Source organism: Cololabis saira, chromosome 5 (genome assembly GCF_033807715.1).
Source record: "Cololabis saira isolate AMF1-May2022 chromosome 5, fColSai1.1, whole genome shotgun sequence".
In the NCBI taxonomy this organism is placed as follows: Eukaryota; Metazoa; Chordata; class Actinopteri; order Beloniformes; family Belonidae; genus Cololabis; species Cololabis saira.
The window spans coordinates 35,770,515-35,785,914 of NC_084591.1; the positions used below are offsets into that span (position 1 = coordinate 35,770,515).

The window sequence follows — 15,400 nt, forward strand, 5'->3', positions numbered from 1 at the left end:
CATTGATTGATTGAATTTATTTATTTAAAACAGGGACAATGCACAAAAAAAACATTAATCTTGTAAAACAAGAAGAGATGCTTTGAGCCAGGTTATAGCAACAATTGCTAATTTCCGCCTGTAGTCCCTGGGCAGGTAAAGTGCTAAGCAGATACAATATTAAGATTAATTGAAATAAGACATAATAACCATAATATTTAAAAATTTGACAGAATGCACTAATAAATAAAAGCACGGAAACAAGAGCGCCAAATCATAAAGTGCACAATAGAGACCAACAGTACATACACTCTCTCACTCTCATCACACATTCAAACACATACACATACAATACACAGATAACAATCATCCTCATCCTCAACCACACTCATAACCAGACACATACACACACTCACATAATACTCAACAATGTGTGCAAATTGTTGCTGTACACAGCGCACATAACAATATATATTGCCACAGGTCAGTGAAATTATTATTTTTTAAATCCTGAGCCCACAAATAAACTGCTACACCAGCAGTAAATCATCCTGATTTCACCTGAAATACACCCCTTTGTCATGGCCTTAATTTAGTTGAGAAAAGCAACTACATCGTGATTTTTCATTGCGCAGGAATCAGGAGCAGTGAAAGCAAAAATAATGACATTTAATCAGATATGTTGATCTCACTCCTGGTTTGGCTGAGGCCACATTATTGTTGCTCTTATGTGACAGGTTATGGTGACCAACGTGACGTCCCTTCTAAAAACAGTGAAGGCCGTGGAGGATGAGGCCACTCGTGGGACGAGGGCACTGGAGGCCTCCATTGAGTACATCAAGCAGGAGCTGACAGTAAGAGGGCCTGACAGGCCGAGCCCCCTCCTTATGGTCTGTGGGGAGTTAAATGATGAGACACAGCCTCTCTTGCAAAGCTGCTTGAAATGGCAAAAAAAAAAAAAAGGGTCAGGGATATCCATTTCTATTTTTCTGAAGAAAACGATGGGGCTTTTTGTTCTCTTTTTTCCCTTTATTATTATCTGCACAGCACTATTCCTCCTCTTCCTCCCTTAGACCCTGAAGGTTTCCCACTGCTCTTATCAGGCGGCCAGAATGAGAAGGGGAAAAGAGATTTAGAGAGCTTCTTTTTTCTTCCCCTGTGTATGTGTGCAGATACCGCCGCCGCCCAAGCCTAAGAGGCACTTTACCAAAGCAAAGCCTAATCCCAGATAATTATATTACCTATATGATATATCAGCCTACATTATGTATTGTTATATATACTGCACATGCATGTTTTGAGTCCCCAATGCGTGTTTATATAACATAGAATGCACGACTTGATTTCCTCTCTGAGTCCCCTCTATACCCATCAAACACTGTTTATGTGGTCATCATCATGTCAGAATTTCCAGTCCAAGGACGTCCCAGAGAAGTCCACTTCGCCCGAGGAGTTCATCCGCATGACAAAGGGCATCACCATAGCAACAAGCAAGGCAGTAGCTGCAGGCAACTCCGCTCAGCAGGAGGATGTGATCGCCACGGCCAACCGTAGCCGCAAAGCCATCTCTGACATGCTGACTACCTGCAAGGTGATAATCCACTCCACCCTGCCAAAAACAGGCCTCGCACAGACAACACGGGGCTGCCAGGGATCACATGAGTCCAGCCCTCTGAGAGGAGATTATATGGAGTCTAGCCTTTTCCGTGGCTGATCTCTCAGGTAGAGACTTTTTCAAAGTCACACAGGGAAGCATCAGTCATGAAGTCCTTCAGCGCCTGCAGAGCACTTGTAACAAATGGGAGGTGACAGATGGGAGCTTGTCCGTTGTAGGCTATGTCTTTAAATCAAAGCATCACCAAAAAAAAATGCTAGAACATCTGATTTCATTACCTAGGATTTCTATTCATAGTCAGAGCTAGCTAAATCACAATTCACATGAAATAGTATATTGTATAAAGGATCCTACTGACCTGATATAGCATGTTTTACCTCAATATTGAAACATGTGTTACTTATTGCCAGTGCAAAACCAATGCCCTTTTAAAATGTCCTTCATTCAGCATTGCTTTCTTAACTTTACAGCAAGCAGCACACCATCCTGAAGTGGGGGAAGAGTCAAGAAGCAAGGCCTTGCAGTTTGGTTCTGAGTGCACAACTGGATACATCAACCTTCTGGAGCAAGTACTGCAGGTTGGAATGAAGTAGTCACGTGTCTCATAAATAAATGATGGAAGTGATTTATGTGTGAGAGTTCAGGTTCTGGGCATTGCTATGGGGACATGTGCGTGTGTGTGTGTGTGTGTGTGTCTCTTACCATGAGTGAATGGACCATGATATTTAATTATAGAAGGTTAATCAGTTCCAATGTACAAAATTAAATCCCTGAGTGCTGGACGAGTATTTCAGAGCTGAACCTATCGCTGCACTAACTGCAATATGACCGTCCACTGACAACTTAACTAACGAATGTTGTGTGCCAACAAACGTAGGGTGGAATATTTTTTTAAATTGCTTATCCATAAACTGTTTTTGTGTCTCCACATTTATTTAATAACTAAATATAATGAATAAATAAAAATGCGGTTTTGTTTCTTGGGCTTTGGGTAACCAATGTACTGTGCACTAAACGGTGTGTATTTTGTGGCTTTATTAATCAGAAAAAGTGCTTTATAAAAAGAAAAAAATGTTAATTGATTTTCGAAAGAAAGTCAATTAGTTCCAGTTTTTGTCAGTCAGTTATTAGTGTTGCTGAGCTGACGCGTGGTCAAGGAAGGTTTGATACATGTGAGAGCAGACGAAAATGTTCCTCCACTTCAAAGTACCTTTTTATGCCAACGTTGCTTTTAAATGAGGACACAACCACCCACCGAACCGCTGCAGTTTACGTCATGTGTTTTATTACCGATGCCACAGTGGGTGGCGGTATCCCCGAGTGGGTACAAAATTGTTGGTTATAAACTCAATCACTGTAAAACATGAAGCCACAGATATACAGAAACGATCTGGTGAATATTTTGTGCTGGGAAAGTACTTTTGGAAAAAAAGGGAGAAATTTAGTTCAAAGAAACAAGACTTCTGAAACCCCCGAATTCCAAAGAATTTGGAGAAGGCCTTTGAGATTTTTCAAAACTCTCTTGAACTTCGTTCAACTTTTCAGATTTTTTTTTTTTTTTTTAAATCAAGAAAAAAATGATAAAGCTTTGAGAGGCTGAGCTGTAATGGAGAAAGGCTTGTGTGTGTGGATCTCACCATGCTGGGATCTTGTGTTTTCAGGTGCTGCAGAGACCCACACTGGAGCAGAAGCAGCAGCTGGCTGTGCACTCTAAGCATGTGGCGGTGTGTGTGACAGAGCTCGTCCAGACAGCTGAGGCCATGAAAGGTGAGGCCCGCCACACACACACACACACACACACACACACACACACACACACACACACACACACACACACACACACACACACACACACACACACACACACAAGCAAGAGTCTAGGCTTGAAGACTTTTAGCTACAGATGACCCCATTCTTATGGAAGAAATCAATTTATGGAGTATGAAAAAAATTTAAGTTTGTGTAGCAGTTCAAGGGTTTGTGGGACCCTATAAAGGGAAAAATTTCTTTTTTTGTTTTTCTGTTGTTTTTATTAGCTATTGAGGTAATTTGGGGGGCATACTTTAAGTTTGAAATGTCCCAGCAGTGTAAAACTGATGAACCTGTTTTACATTGCATGTGAAACAAAGGGTGTTTGCTGGAAAGAGCCCTCTTAATGTGCTCAATGTCAAAAAGAGAAACCAAATGTGACTCAATGGTGGAGATGTTAGGGGTTAGTCAAACATTATAGGGCTATTGAATCAAGCCCCCAAACCTGCCTGCATCTAATAAAGACGGGTCATGAAAATCCCTCCAGAATATTGAAACTGTAGCATAAACTGATTGTTATGCAAAGTGTTCCAAATTAAACTCCTTAGGAGTGTTATGGCAGACAGCCGCCACAGCGTTTTCTCTCGAAGCTGCAGTACTGCATCTGACAGGGGGTAATAGATTATGTTTGGATGTGAATTAGATTTCAGTGCAAAGCCTGAGACACAACAGGGCTCTCCACTTCACCTCTCTAATGTCCCATGTGCTCTCTATTTCCCTCTCCTCTCCCCTTTCCTCGCTGCCTCAGATGGAGGTAAGTGGTATATGGTGTGTTTTGTTCCCCTATATCACATTTCATCAGAGTTAGAAGGGGGTAGAGAATAGATGGCCCGGGAGGGGGATGCACATGAAATTTCCCCAGTGATCAACATAATCTATGAAAACATCATACCATCTGCTTTACCAAGCTGTCCCCAAGCATTTTATGGGCCCATAAAAAGACAATGATCCATCAAAAGTGCATTTCCTCTACAGTAACTTAAGTTTACCTTACTTAACTTTGAGGCATCACTGTCGTACCGCAAACTATTCTTTTGGGTGTATAAGGGAGTTGAGATTTTGCGTGATATCTTTTGAATTAAGCCATGAGAAAAGCATAATCAAAGTCTCTTTTTACTGAAAAATGATAGCAGAGTATTTGTGCTGCTGTTTGTTGTGGGAGTCTGTGCAAAAAAGGAAAGAAAAAAATCCTTTGGTAATCAATGTCTGCTGTTGCACTTCCTCAGGATCAGAAAGCGTGGACCCCGAGGACCCCACCATCATCGCTGAGACCGAGCTTCTCGGTGCAGCAGCATCCATTGAAGCTGCAGCCAAGAAACTAGAGCAGCTCAAGCCCAGGGCCAAGCCCAAGGTAATAAGTGCCCCGCTCAACCCTTTCCACCTACATAAACCCACACGCAGCTTCCTGCCATTAATCAGCCGGGAGACGATGTGGGGTGTAGGTAGGAAAAGGTGACTCTGACTTTGAAGAGGAGTCATCTTTTTCAGTAACTGAACTTGCTAACGTGATATCATGAAAGAAAAGAATGATTCTCTGCTACGAACAGTGCGTTGACTCACAGAGCAGAGCCGGTCTGGTGAACTAGCTTACAAAACTTTGTTCAAAGGTACTCTCTGACATTATTTTTAGTTGCATTGCCAGGAGACGCAATTACACAGCTGGGTCGTCAAGCTTGTGTTGGACGGCGCACAAATGTGCAGTGACCTGTCGTGACCCTTTGTGAAAGAGAGGCTCTGTGTGTTATTGAACTTATTTCCTTTGTTTTATTGCAGAGTTCCTCATTTCTAAACTGAACTCAGGGCATCATGCATACACGCCCACTGCAGAACAAAAAAAAAAGGAAAGAACTTTAACATATATCGCACAGAAAAGCAGACGATAGAGGCACAGCTTTTGTAAAGTCACACCACGTTTACGTTGTTCTGTATGCAATGCAGGTTTGTCTTTGTGGTTTTGTTCTGCATGAGTGTATTGTTTGTTTATCTGTCTCTGGAGACTGGATACTTGTGGTCTTGTTCTTCTAGTGCTTTCCCCCTTTTCTGTGTTTCTTCCTGTAAACCTGATTATCAGTTCAACCCTCCCTTTGTGTGATATGAAAATACACATATTTAGGTTGCCCCAGTTTTAATAAAGATCATACAAAGCTCCGTCTCATACTATTATCCCCCAGCCACAGATTGTGTTTATCAGGATTTTGTGTTTATGAAATGGGGATTAGTGGGTGAAAGGTTTTCCCTCGTTTAGATGTCAGTGTCTCCCTCTAGTGGTGTAACGGGGTCCAAGCGTCACCGTCTGAAGGGGAGCGTCAGAATCTTTTACACACTGGTCATGCTGACATTTAATCATTGATTTATTTGGCATCTAATGATTTGTTATTAAAAGGACTAAATTAAATCCTCAAAGTTCTGGCTGGGCAAAGAAAAAGAGCATTCTGGGAATGAGAAAGCTGCATAGAAGGCAAACATTCGTTCTAGATTGTGGTTCTCAAATTAAATATTGCAATTGCTCTATTTATTATTTTTGGGGATTTATAACAATGTTGTGGCCTGAGTTTATTTTCTCAGAGACAGAAAAGATGACTATAAAGCTAAGAAAACAGCACATACTCTGTATCCCTACATGGCATAGGGACCGTTAAACAGCCCACAGACTCAAAGTCATTTATTTTTCTATATGACAGCCTTGACTCTTCTTCTTCCTCCTCTTTGCTCCCTCTCCTCTCTGCTTCTCCATCCCTCCCACCAAAAGGGGAAGAGCTCTCCTGCTCCCAGCATGCCTCCTTGCCCCCGCCCCCTTCTCCCCGAGCCATTGTAGACCTGGAAGCCTTCTCTGCAGGGCTCTGTCTGATATGTTTGATATATTAGGTTGTTATTCAGTCCAACTATATATCAAACATATTCCTACAGTGTCCCGCCCTGTCTCCAGCCACGTGTGCCTTTTGTGTTTATGGAGGTCTGCGGTCAATCACACGCTGTTGACTGCAGATGCAGAGATGGCTATTTGTTAAATGTCCCTGAAACATTTAATCTCCAAATGCCCCGTGATCGTCATCCTGCGTTCTTGTTCAGGTGTGAGAAATGAACCATTCTATCATGTGCTGTCACTTAAAATTGATCTTTATTTTTCATTTGTTTTTTGGAAAAAGATAAATCTAAAGACTGTAGGTAATGCTGAATTCTAGGACGATAGCTAACACGGAGAACACAAACCTCATGTCTTCCAGGATTTTGTGGAATTTTGACAGTTTTAGAGAGATTTTTGCTGGATTAGATTTGGCAGCTAAAAGCTAGTATTTTGGCGGATATTTTATAAGCAGATTAAAAAATAAGCTGCTCACAAAACAAAATGCTCATTTCACTGTTTTTTTTTCCCATTACAGATTGCTTTCTGTAAATTTGTGTTTGGGTTTCCCTCCAGCAGGCAGATGAGACTCTGGATTTTGAGGAACAGATTCTCGAAGCTGCAAAGTCCATTGCCGCGGCAACCAGCGCGCTTGTTAAATCTGCATCAGCAGCTCAGAGAGAACTGGTGGCGCAAGGCAAGGTCAGTCTCTACACTATCAGAAATATAAACCTCACATATGATAACTAATGGTGCAATAAAATGTTTCCATTTTCCCCGTAAACTCTACCTAAGGTGGGATCCATTCTAGCTAATGCAATAGATGATGGCCAGTGGTCACAGGGCCTTATATCAGCTGTAAGTTGCTTTCACAAATTACTGAATGAACTTATTACAATATGTGATTGGATGATAAATAAAATAAAGCCAGGCTAAGAGCACATGTGGATCTGTTGTGGTCTAGGCGCGTTTGGTAGCGGCTGCCACCAGTAACTTGTGCGAGGCAGCGAATGCCTCGGTCCAGGGCCACGCCAGCGAGGAGAAGCTCATCTCCTCAGCCAAGCAGGTTGCGGCCTCCACCGCTCAGCTGCTGGTAGCCTGCAAGGTGAAGGCAGACCAGGACTCTGAAGCCATGAGGAGGCTACAGGTGAGACTGAAACACAGCTCTAATTCATCAGCTTATGGATCACGTGCCTTCTAACTTTGAGAGTCTTTCCAAAAGGCCGCTGGCAACGCTGTGAAGCGAGCTTCCGACAACCTGGTGAAGGCAGCTCAGAAAGCAGCGTTTGACAAGACGGATGATGACAGTGTTGTGGTAAAGACGAAATTTGTTGGAGGCATTGCTCAGGTGAGACAGAATCTTGGAATAGAAATCTTTCCAATTGTTTGGTTTGCCCTTTTCGCTGAATGTTACTCAGTGTTTGTGTCGTTCGCTGATATGCTGAAATGCCACAGTAGTTTTTCTGAAATTGCCATGAGCTCCAACAGATAAACACCTCATCAGAGTCCAAGCTTTTAAAAAAAAAATTCTGAGACATCTAAAGCTGCAAAATATCATCTTGTGAGGAGTATTAGGATCTTACCGTCACAGGAAGATCCTAAAAGAATGTTCTTTCCATCTTTGGCTCTTTTCCATCTTTGAAAATAAATCAACAGGAACCTTTTTGTCGTTTTCATTTTCTTTTTCCTTTAATCTTGACTGGGTTTCTGTCTCAGCCAGCGGTGGAACTCATTCAATCTCTCCAGTGTCACTGTTAATGTGAGAGAAACCTGTGATACCTTTGTCTTCTTAAAGCACTGATAGATATGTTCATATACCTGACAAGTACCGTTCGTGAAAAGCTTTTTTTTTCCCTCCCTCCGTATTACTGTACATCTTCATACATTCACCATCCTGTTCAGTCTTTATCAGATAACAACCGATTAGGCGACAGGACAAAATGTAGCAATACAGAATAATTTGCTCCTGCCGTTCTCTACGTTATTACGCAGTAAGTGACAATCACAGTTGTGAGTAATAAGGTGTGAACAATATATGTCTTGTTGTTATAAACTGACCCAATAAACAGTCTTTTCACCTTAAGAGGGCAGCAACATGTTTGAGGAAAGAAATATGTGATCCGGTGACTGAATCTTTACCTTATTTCACTTGCAAACTTCCAGTGGTTTTCCTGTTCAGTCTCAAACCCCTGCTGACACAAACAGGAATGTTTGCTGACAGAGCCCACAGGTCCTTCAGCTACACTGCCTCAGTGTGCTACTGTGTGCTATTTTATTTCACTTTGTGTTTGAGCACATTATTTCTGATGTGAACACGTAAAAGATCAAAATAGCTCCAGTTAAACTATTAACTTTCAGGCTCTGTGGGAGTCAAAGAAGAAAAATAACCCTTGTAACTGAATAAAAGACTCCTGCTGGACTTGTCTCAGGCTTAAATCACAGTTTTAAATTATAGTATTGTATCAGTATCGGCTCAAGTGGAGCGTATCTTTGGAGCACTTTCTACCTGGACTTCTCTCCTCCCGTCTGTGGCCCTAGTTCTGGAAAGTGACTTCTACGAGGAAGTAAAAACATCCTGCCGTCCTCCAACCAGCAGGAGACTGAGGAGAGGGGTCTGAGGTGCCACTGCTGGGCGCTCTCATTTTGCATGGAGTTAACAGGATGTAGACGTGTGAGCTCAGGGATGCGGATATGTAGCCGTGGAAGGCCATTTCTAACAAACGCTCTCCATCTCATTAGATTATCGCAGCTCAGGAGGAGATGCTGAGGAAGGAGCGGGAGCTGGAGGAAGCGCGGAAGAAGCTGGCTCAAATCCGACAGCAGCAATACAAGTTCCTGCCCAGTGAGCTGAGAGAGGACGAGGGCTGATCAGCTGAGCAGATCGGATGCGAGCTGATGTGCAAATGAGACCTCCTTGTCAGGAGGAGATGTTGCCAATGTGCTATCAGCTTCTTTGCTGTCACAAAACCAATGACTTTACAGCACTTGAAACAGGCTTGTTTGGTGAGAAAAACAAGTGCCTGTGCTCTCTGTGTATTTGTGGGAGTGTGTGCGTATGTGTGTGGTATGTGTTTGTCATTGACATTAAGACGGTTGGTATTGTGAGCAACCTGCAGCAGTTGGATTCAGTTCTGTGATAAATGTTTCTTTGCTTTGTTGGTGATAGTGCTTCTTGAGTATTACTGACTGTTACAATTATGAATCAAAGATATCTCAAATGCAGAATTCCTCTATAACCACTGAATGTTCTGTAACTGTTGAGGATTTAGAGCAAATATGATGAACTAATGATAGTTCTGCAACTAAAGACTCGTGTAGCTCGTGTTTGAAATGTAAAACTCCTCCAAGGATTAATATAAAGGCAGGAAGGCGATGCCTCTTTTCACCACTGACTTGCATGCACCATAATCTCCAAACATATCAAGAAAGCTACTAACCAATAGAGTAGTATAGAGCCAAAAGGAGCTTGCATTTTACTAAAAACGCAAATCTGGGAATCACTGTTAAATCAGCAAATCTTTAAAAAAAATCAATGATTTAGAGTGGGTGGGTGATCTATCTCGACGCCACAGGGAAGTTCTGACTGAGCAGACTGACGAGTTAAAATAACACCGTAGCCCAACACTTTTTTACAATCGGACAAACTTCAAGAAATTGTTAAAAAGCAGAAGGGTGTAATGTGTATTATTCAGAGTCTGGACAAAATATGACCAAATATGTCTCACTGTTGGTACATTATTTAACTTAATGTAACGCCACAGAGCTGCATAAGGTAATATGAGTATGTTTACATTATTTATAAGGGTTTTTTTCTCTTTTGTCTTCATGTTTGAATTCTTCCACTATTTTCACTGGTCAAATTTCGTTTAAGTGCCCGATACTGTACACAGACACGCTCGCATACAGTCATTTTCCTCCACGAAGTAATTTCATTTTTCGACCTACACCTGTAACATCTACGGCAATATATTACTCATATTCAAGACAGATAATAATGAGTCTGCGCTGTCTTTGGTAAGAAACGAGTTGTTTGCAATGTTTCTGGGTTCTTGAATTAAATTAGCATACATTATGCTGTGAATCTAATGATATTTTTTGCACTGAAGACAGAACTTTTAAGCTTCCATGAGATGAAACCTCCAAATAAACTAAAAGTAAATAGTTTCATGCCCTTATTAAATAAAGGTGTTTTCTTCTTCTTTTCCTTTTTAAATCAGCTTGATTAAATATATATAGCTGTATATTTTAAAATGATCAGCAGTTCATGTCCTCAGTCTGTCCATGCCTGTGTCTGGTCTGCATTGAATATTAGTGCCTTACTTCTGCCCTGCGAGCGGCTGAAGACCGGGCTGGTGAGAGCCTGAGCCTCGTCCTCTCTGGATCAGAACATTATGCCAATCTAATCCCACCTGGGGTGTTAATAAACAAGTGTTTTGCTATACAGCACAATGCCTTGGCTGTTGGCCTACCTGCCGATTATGTCGTGAGGCTGATATAAAAGAGCATCCGTGGACACTTTAGATTTAGAGACTAACACTAGACTGCAGTCAATGAGCATGTGACAATTTGTGTTTGAAGGTGAGAAGTTGTTGAAATTCATTTTTGCCAAGTCCCTCTTCAATGTTGAGCTGAATTAGTTCCTTATTTCATCGTCCAACCACTAAGAACAAAACGTTTTTAATCTGTAAATATAAGAATGACCCTAAAGTATACTGTCTTCTGATTTGTCCAACTATTAACGGCGATACAGTAAGAGTTACTCGTTCTGTTATGAATAGATGTTGTGTTTTTTCTTTAACCAACCACGTGGGATTTATGATTTGATGCTGTATGTACAATATTTATCTGGTCACAAAGGTATTTTTTGTATCCACTAAAAATAAAGAGTTTCAAACAACCAGTTTTACTAAGATTTTTTTTACTTAAGTTACATGTCTGGATTGTTGCTCGGCTCTACTCTCTCAAAATAAGAATGCAATACTGTAGCATTCACTCATAATTTCATATCAAATAAGACTTTTAAAATCATAGCAAAGTAAAACATGTTTTAGTCCACGTTGGTGTCATAGTTTTGATGTTTCTGACCCACGTAAAGCACCAAACTTTCCTCCTCCACTGCAGATGCCGGGGTTGTACTGCATTCTTAGCAGCAGATGTCGGTGTTGCTCTTCACACCCGAGTCAGGAGGTCAGTGGATGTTTGGAAGAGTGGGTTCCAGGGGAGGATTGGCAAGGCTCGCAAGACCAAATATGGACATTGTGCATGTACCTTTTTTTTTTCTTCTCTTGCTTCACAGACCAGACTTTGAAGTATGCAGAGAACCCCCCCTCCCCTTTTTTAGATGTTTTTGTTCCAGACTGTTTTGTTTTTTTACTTAAAGATTACAGTCAAACAGTTTAATCAGTTGAGAAGTAGCCTCTCGTCTATAGGTTTGTAGTCTAAAAGCCAGTCAGTCGGCACTGAACTTCACTTTTTTTACTAAATTACTTTACTACTTGTTTTTGCTGCCTTCCTCACTGCTTCAACGACATATTGGTGTTGCATGAGTGAGGAAAAATAAGAGATGTTCGATACAGTGCCCTGTTGTTCTAATCGAGACCATATTTGGTTGTTTGACTGTTTTTGTCTCTTGCACGAACGGGCTGCAGAAGCAGGGAGGGAAAACTGAAGCCATATGTGTAAAGACCTACCATCTCTGTCTCCCTGTATCTCATTCTTCACTCCTGCTCCCAGAACAAGATGTCTGTTAACTGACATTTGAATGTTGCTCTCAAAACCTCAGCAGTTTTATTGCTATGGTCCTGTTAAGTTTTTAATCTTATCGTATCGTACAAGATCCAGTATTATGAATTCAGACCAATAATGAAACCCTCTGAGGTTTCCAGATAGGTGGTGTATTTACAGTATTTACAGTTTTCAGAAGATCAAAATGACAGTTTATCACATCAGCCTTTAAAAAAATGTAAATAGACCCATAGTCTATTTATTAAATGTATGTGATTTTTGTATCATTTGGTACTGCAGAGCCTCCATGTCACATGTAATTTCCCTGCAATATGGACTCTACATGTGCAGGGATATATCTCACAGCTGATGGGTAGCGGTGTGGCAAACACTTGGTACTTAAAATCTATTGAACCTGCAGATCTCTTACATAGTCTGGAAAAAAAAAAAGATTCCTCACAGTCCCTATGACTTTAAGAATTGAATCTCCTAAAACCTCACAATTGGTGGTCTTTTTTAAGATGCAAAAGGACGATGAATCAAAAAATTGTAGCAGAGCACGTCTGATTGTTTAACAAGCCTCAAAGGTCAAATCTATTATTATAAAAGTTGACTTTTAGGATGGATGTTTTTTCTCATCCTATATATCGCTAGAGCAGCTCTCGCCACCATTTGACTCACTGTTTTAGCTCCTGACTCCTTAAGGCCCCACTTTACCGTTGACGATGATGTGACGAAAGTAAAAGAGAGCTCTTTTTTTTCTCTTGTTTTAGGCGATGCAAACTAACTAACCAGCATGGAGGTCTTATGCAAATGTGTTACGCTGCCGTGTACATAAATAACTGTCACCAAGTTCTGTATTGCAATGAGGCATATTAGGAAGTTGGTGCAGTCTTTGACTTTGTAACTGGAGACCTTTTACATGCCATGAAAAAAAAGAAGAAAAAAAAACATATTGGATGCTAATCATGATTTTTAATCATCATATATCGTCAAATATTTCACTTAAATTATAAAAAATGGCTTCAAAACCTGAAAACACGTTTTGGAGTGTTTATCTATAAATTCCACGTAATGCATACATTAATCCCTGTGATAAACAATGTAAATTTACTTTATATTTACCTTGTCAGAAAGTTTTATCTTGCCATCACTGTGGTTTGGGCCATTCCTAACCCCTCCCTGGGCCTGGCAGTCGCTCAGTTGAGGCGTGTTCCACATTTACATTCCCAGAAATGATCCTCTGCTAACCAACGGCCCGACCAAATGATACTCGGTCAACTCTCTCCTTTCACCTTTTCAGACACCATGTACAGTAGGGTTAAGTGACCCCGAATGCACTTAGCCCATGCACAAGAACAGGTTTATTACGGCAACTGCTCCGAGGGGTCATTGTGCAGATATGGAAATGTGGTTTTGTGCTAAGAACAGCCTTGTTGAAGCTTTAATGAAAGCTAAAGTAACTAGTTGTTAAACATAATCATCACATTTATAATGAACAGATTTTAATTTACCCTTAAGTGCATGGTTTCAACAGCTTTGCCACAAACATGAAAAAAATAAATGCATCTGGCAAGGTTAAACCTTTAAACACAGTGAGAACAGGTCACATAAACCGCCGAGAAACGAGGGCGGCATTTATTTGAGCTCTTTTTGTCACCTCATAAAAAGAAATATTGCCAAAGGATGCCAAAGGTTTTAAGAAATGCACATCAAGAAGGCTCACAACTGAGGGAGAAAGCTTCTTCAACTAAATTAGCTATGGCCTTCTTCAGCTTAGCACTTCAGGATGGAGCTTTGTGATAAGTGTACATGTGGTAGATGATCTATGTGTAAACACACCAGCTCCGCGTTGGCAATTACATATTCAGAAAAGGCAGAGGATATGAAACTCGGTGGGACATAGATCTAAATCACAAGTCATTGCGTTGGAGGACGCCTGTTGTTTAGGCAGACATACCATCGCCATGCCTGCTGGGAGAAGCAACGCTCCCTAACATAAACCTGGGAGACAGCAGCTGATGAATCTAAGAGAGGGTTTTACTCAGGTCTTGAACACATGACTATTTTCGGTCATCGGCATGGTTCTCCCAACATGTCGGCACCACAACTTGTCCACTGTCTGATTTAAGGAGCAGAGAACACAGAGCATGGAGAGAATGACTTGTGGACTTTTGAATCCCGTAACGAGTAAATGTCGCTATGATGTGGCTCCACAAGGACGTAACACATTATTTCTTCCGTTCTGCGGTAAACATTTGTGATTTACGTCATGCCAAGTTACCAAGTCTTCTATGGAAACATAGTTGGTTTAGTGATATTGCTGAGAGTTACACTGCAGGAAGTAACTCATATTTTAGCTGTTCCAAACATTAACAGGGGTGGTGTTTTCTCAGGAAGTAGGAATATCATTTAGTTGCAGTCACCTTCCCCTGCTGGGCAACAATATTAGCTGTCTATTTCTCCCATGACGGCACAGCAGCTCCTTTAGTCATCATAAAAAAGAGGCATAGTATTTCTCAGTCAGCAGTGACTGTAGGGCTAAATTGGGACTGAGCTGAGGATCAGAACTTCTCTGCTAATTTTGGACAACCCCTCAAGTAACATCAGGAATATCTATTAAATGTAACTTGTGACACCAAGCATGTTCCTCCTAAGTCAGGCTCCTTCTGTGTGAGATTCTGGGATTTTTTTCTGTGTTTTGATAGTGACTGACACAGATACGGCTGACAGCAGGCTGAGCAACAGAGGGACTGACAGTCTCCGGCTTTACTGCCGAATGGAACTGATCTGCGGGGTCTCCTGAGATTTAAGCTGTCTAGAGTGAAATACAACACCCATTCATCCATGCCCCTCTGTCTTAATAAGGACACTTGGCTTTACACTCATTTAACGACAGGCAGAGAAGAAAAGTTCTTGGATTCGTATCTTCTGTCCGTCCTGCGGTACTCCCCACCAAGCCGCTGGAAAAGCTGAATAAACACCCACTCCACGTACTGATCAGCATATTTTTCTCAATACTATGTTTCAAAGCATTATTAGATTTGAAGACAGGAGAAAATGAACAGTGATTGCCTCCCTACAGTCTTGTACTGTACGTGGACAGATTATCACGCTTCATCTCCTCTATGCACTTTACTACCTGCTTTCAGTTATTCTAACTCAGATTTTTTTTATTATTATTATGTCATTTTCATATTGTCTAGATGGTTTCTTTGCTATAATTCCCCTACCTGACACCATGATGCTTTTAGTTTTTGTTTTGTTTACTGTCACAGTACATAGAACAGCATTTTCCCAGATATTACAGTATTTTAATAAAAAGGAAGAAGAGTATCATTTGTCTTTCTTCAGAGAATTAATAAGAAGATGTGGAGCATGATTATGGTGTGTGAAGGTCTGAGCTGTAAATCCAGTCATACACATAAAAA

At 41.1% G+C, this 15,400-nt stretch overlaps 1 protein-coding gene across 3 annotated transcripts in view; it reads left to right on the top strand.

Annotated features, from left to right (window-relative positions):
* tln2b (talin 2b) overlaps nucleotides 1-11,131 on the top strand; it is a 94,666-nt gene extending 83,535 nt beyond the window's left edge. For all 3 annotated transcript variants that reach the window (XM_061721832.1, XM_061721831.1, XM_061721833.1), the window contains exons 48-57: nucleotides 717-833; nucleotides 1,385-1,570; nucleotides 2,065-2,172; nucleotides 3,256-3,361; nucleotides 4,630-4,754; nucleotides 6,822-6,947; nucleotides 7,041-7,103; nucleotides 7,210-7,392; nucleotides 7,468-7,593; nucleotides 8,985-11,131. In XM_061721832.1, the coding sequence (XP_061577816.1) occupies nucleotides 717-833; nucleotides 1,385-1,570; nucleotides 2,065-2,172; nucleotides 3,256-3,361; nucleotides 4,630-4,754; nucleotides 6,822-6,947; nucleotides 7,041-7,103; nucleotides 7,210-7,392; nucleotides 7,468-7,593; nucleotides 8,985-9,113 (1,269 nt within the window). In that variant the 3' untranslated portion in view covers nucleotides 9,114-11,131. The remainder of the gene's footprint in view (nucleotides 1-716; nucleotides 834-1,384; nucleotides 1,571-2,064; nucleotides 2,173-3,255; nucleotides 3,362-4,629; nucleotides 4,755-6,821; nucleotides 6,948-7,040; nucleotides 7,104-7,209; nucleotides 7,393-7,467; nucleotides 7,594-8,984) is intronic.
* The last annotated feature ends 4,269 nt before the right edge of the window (nucleotides 11,132-15,400 follow it).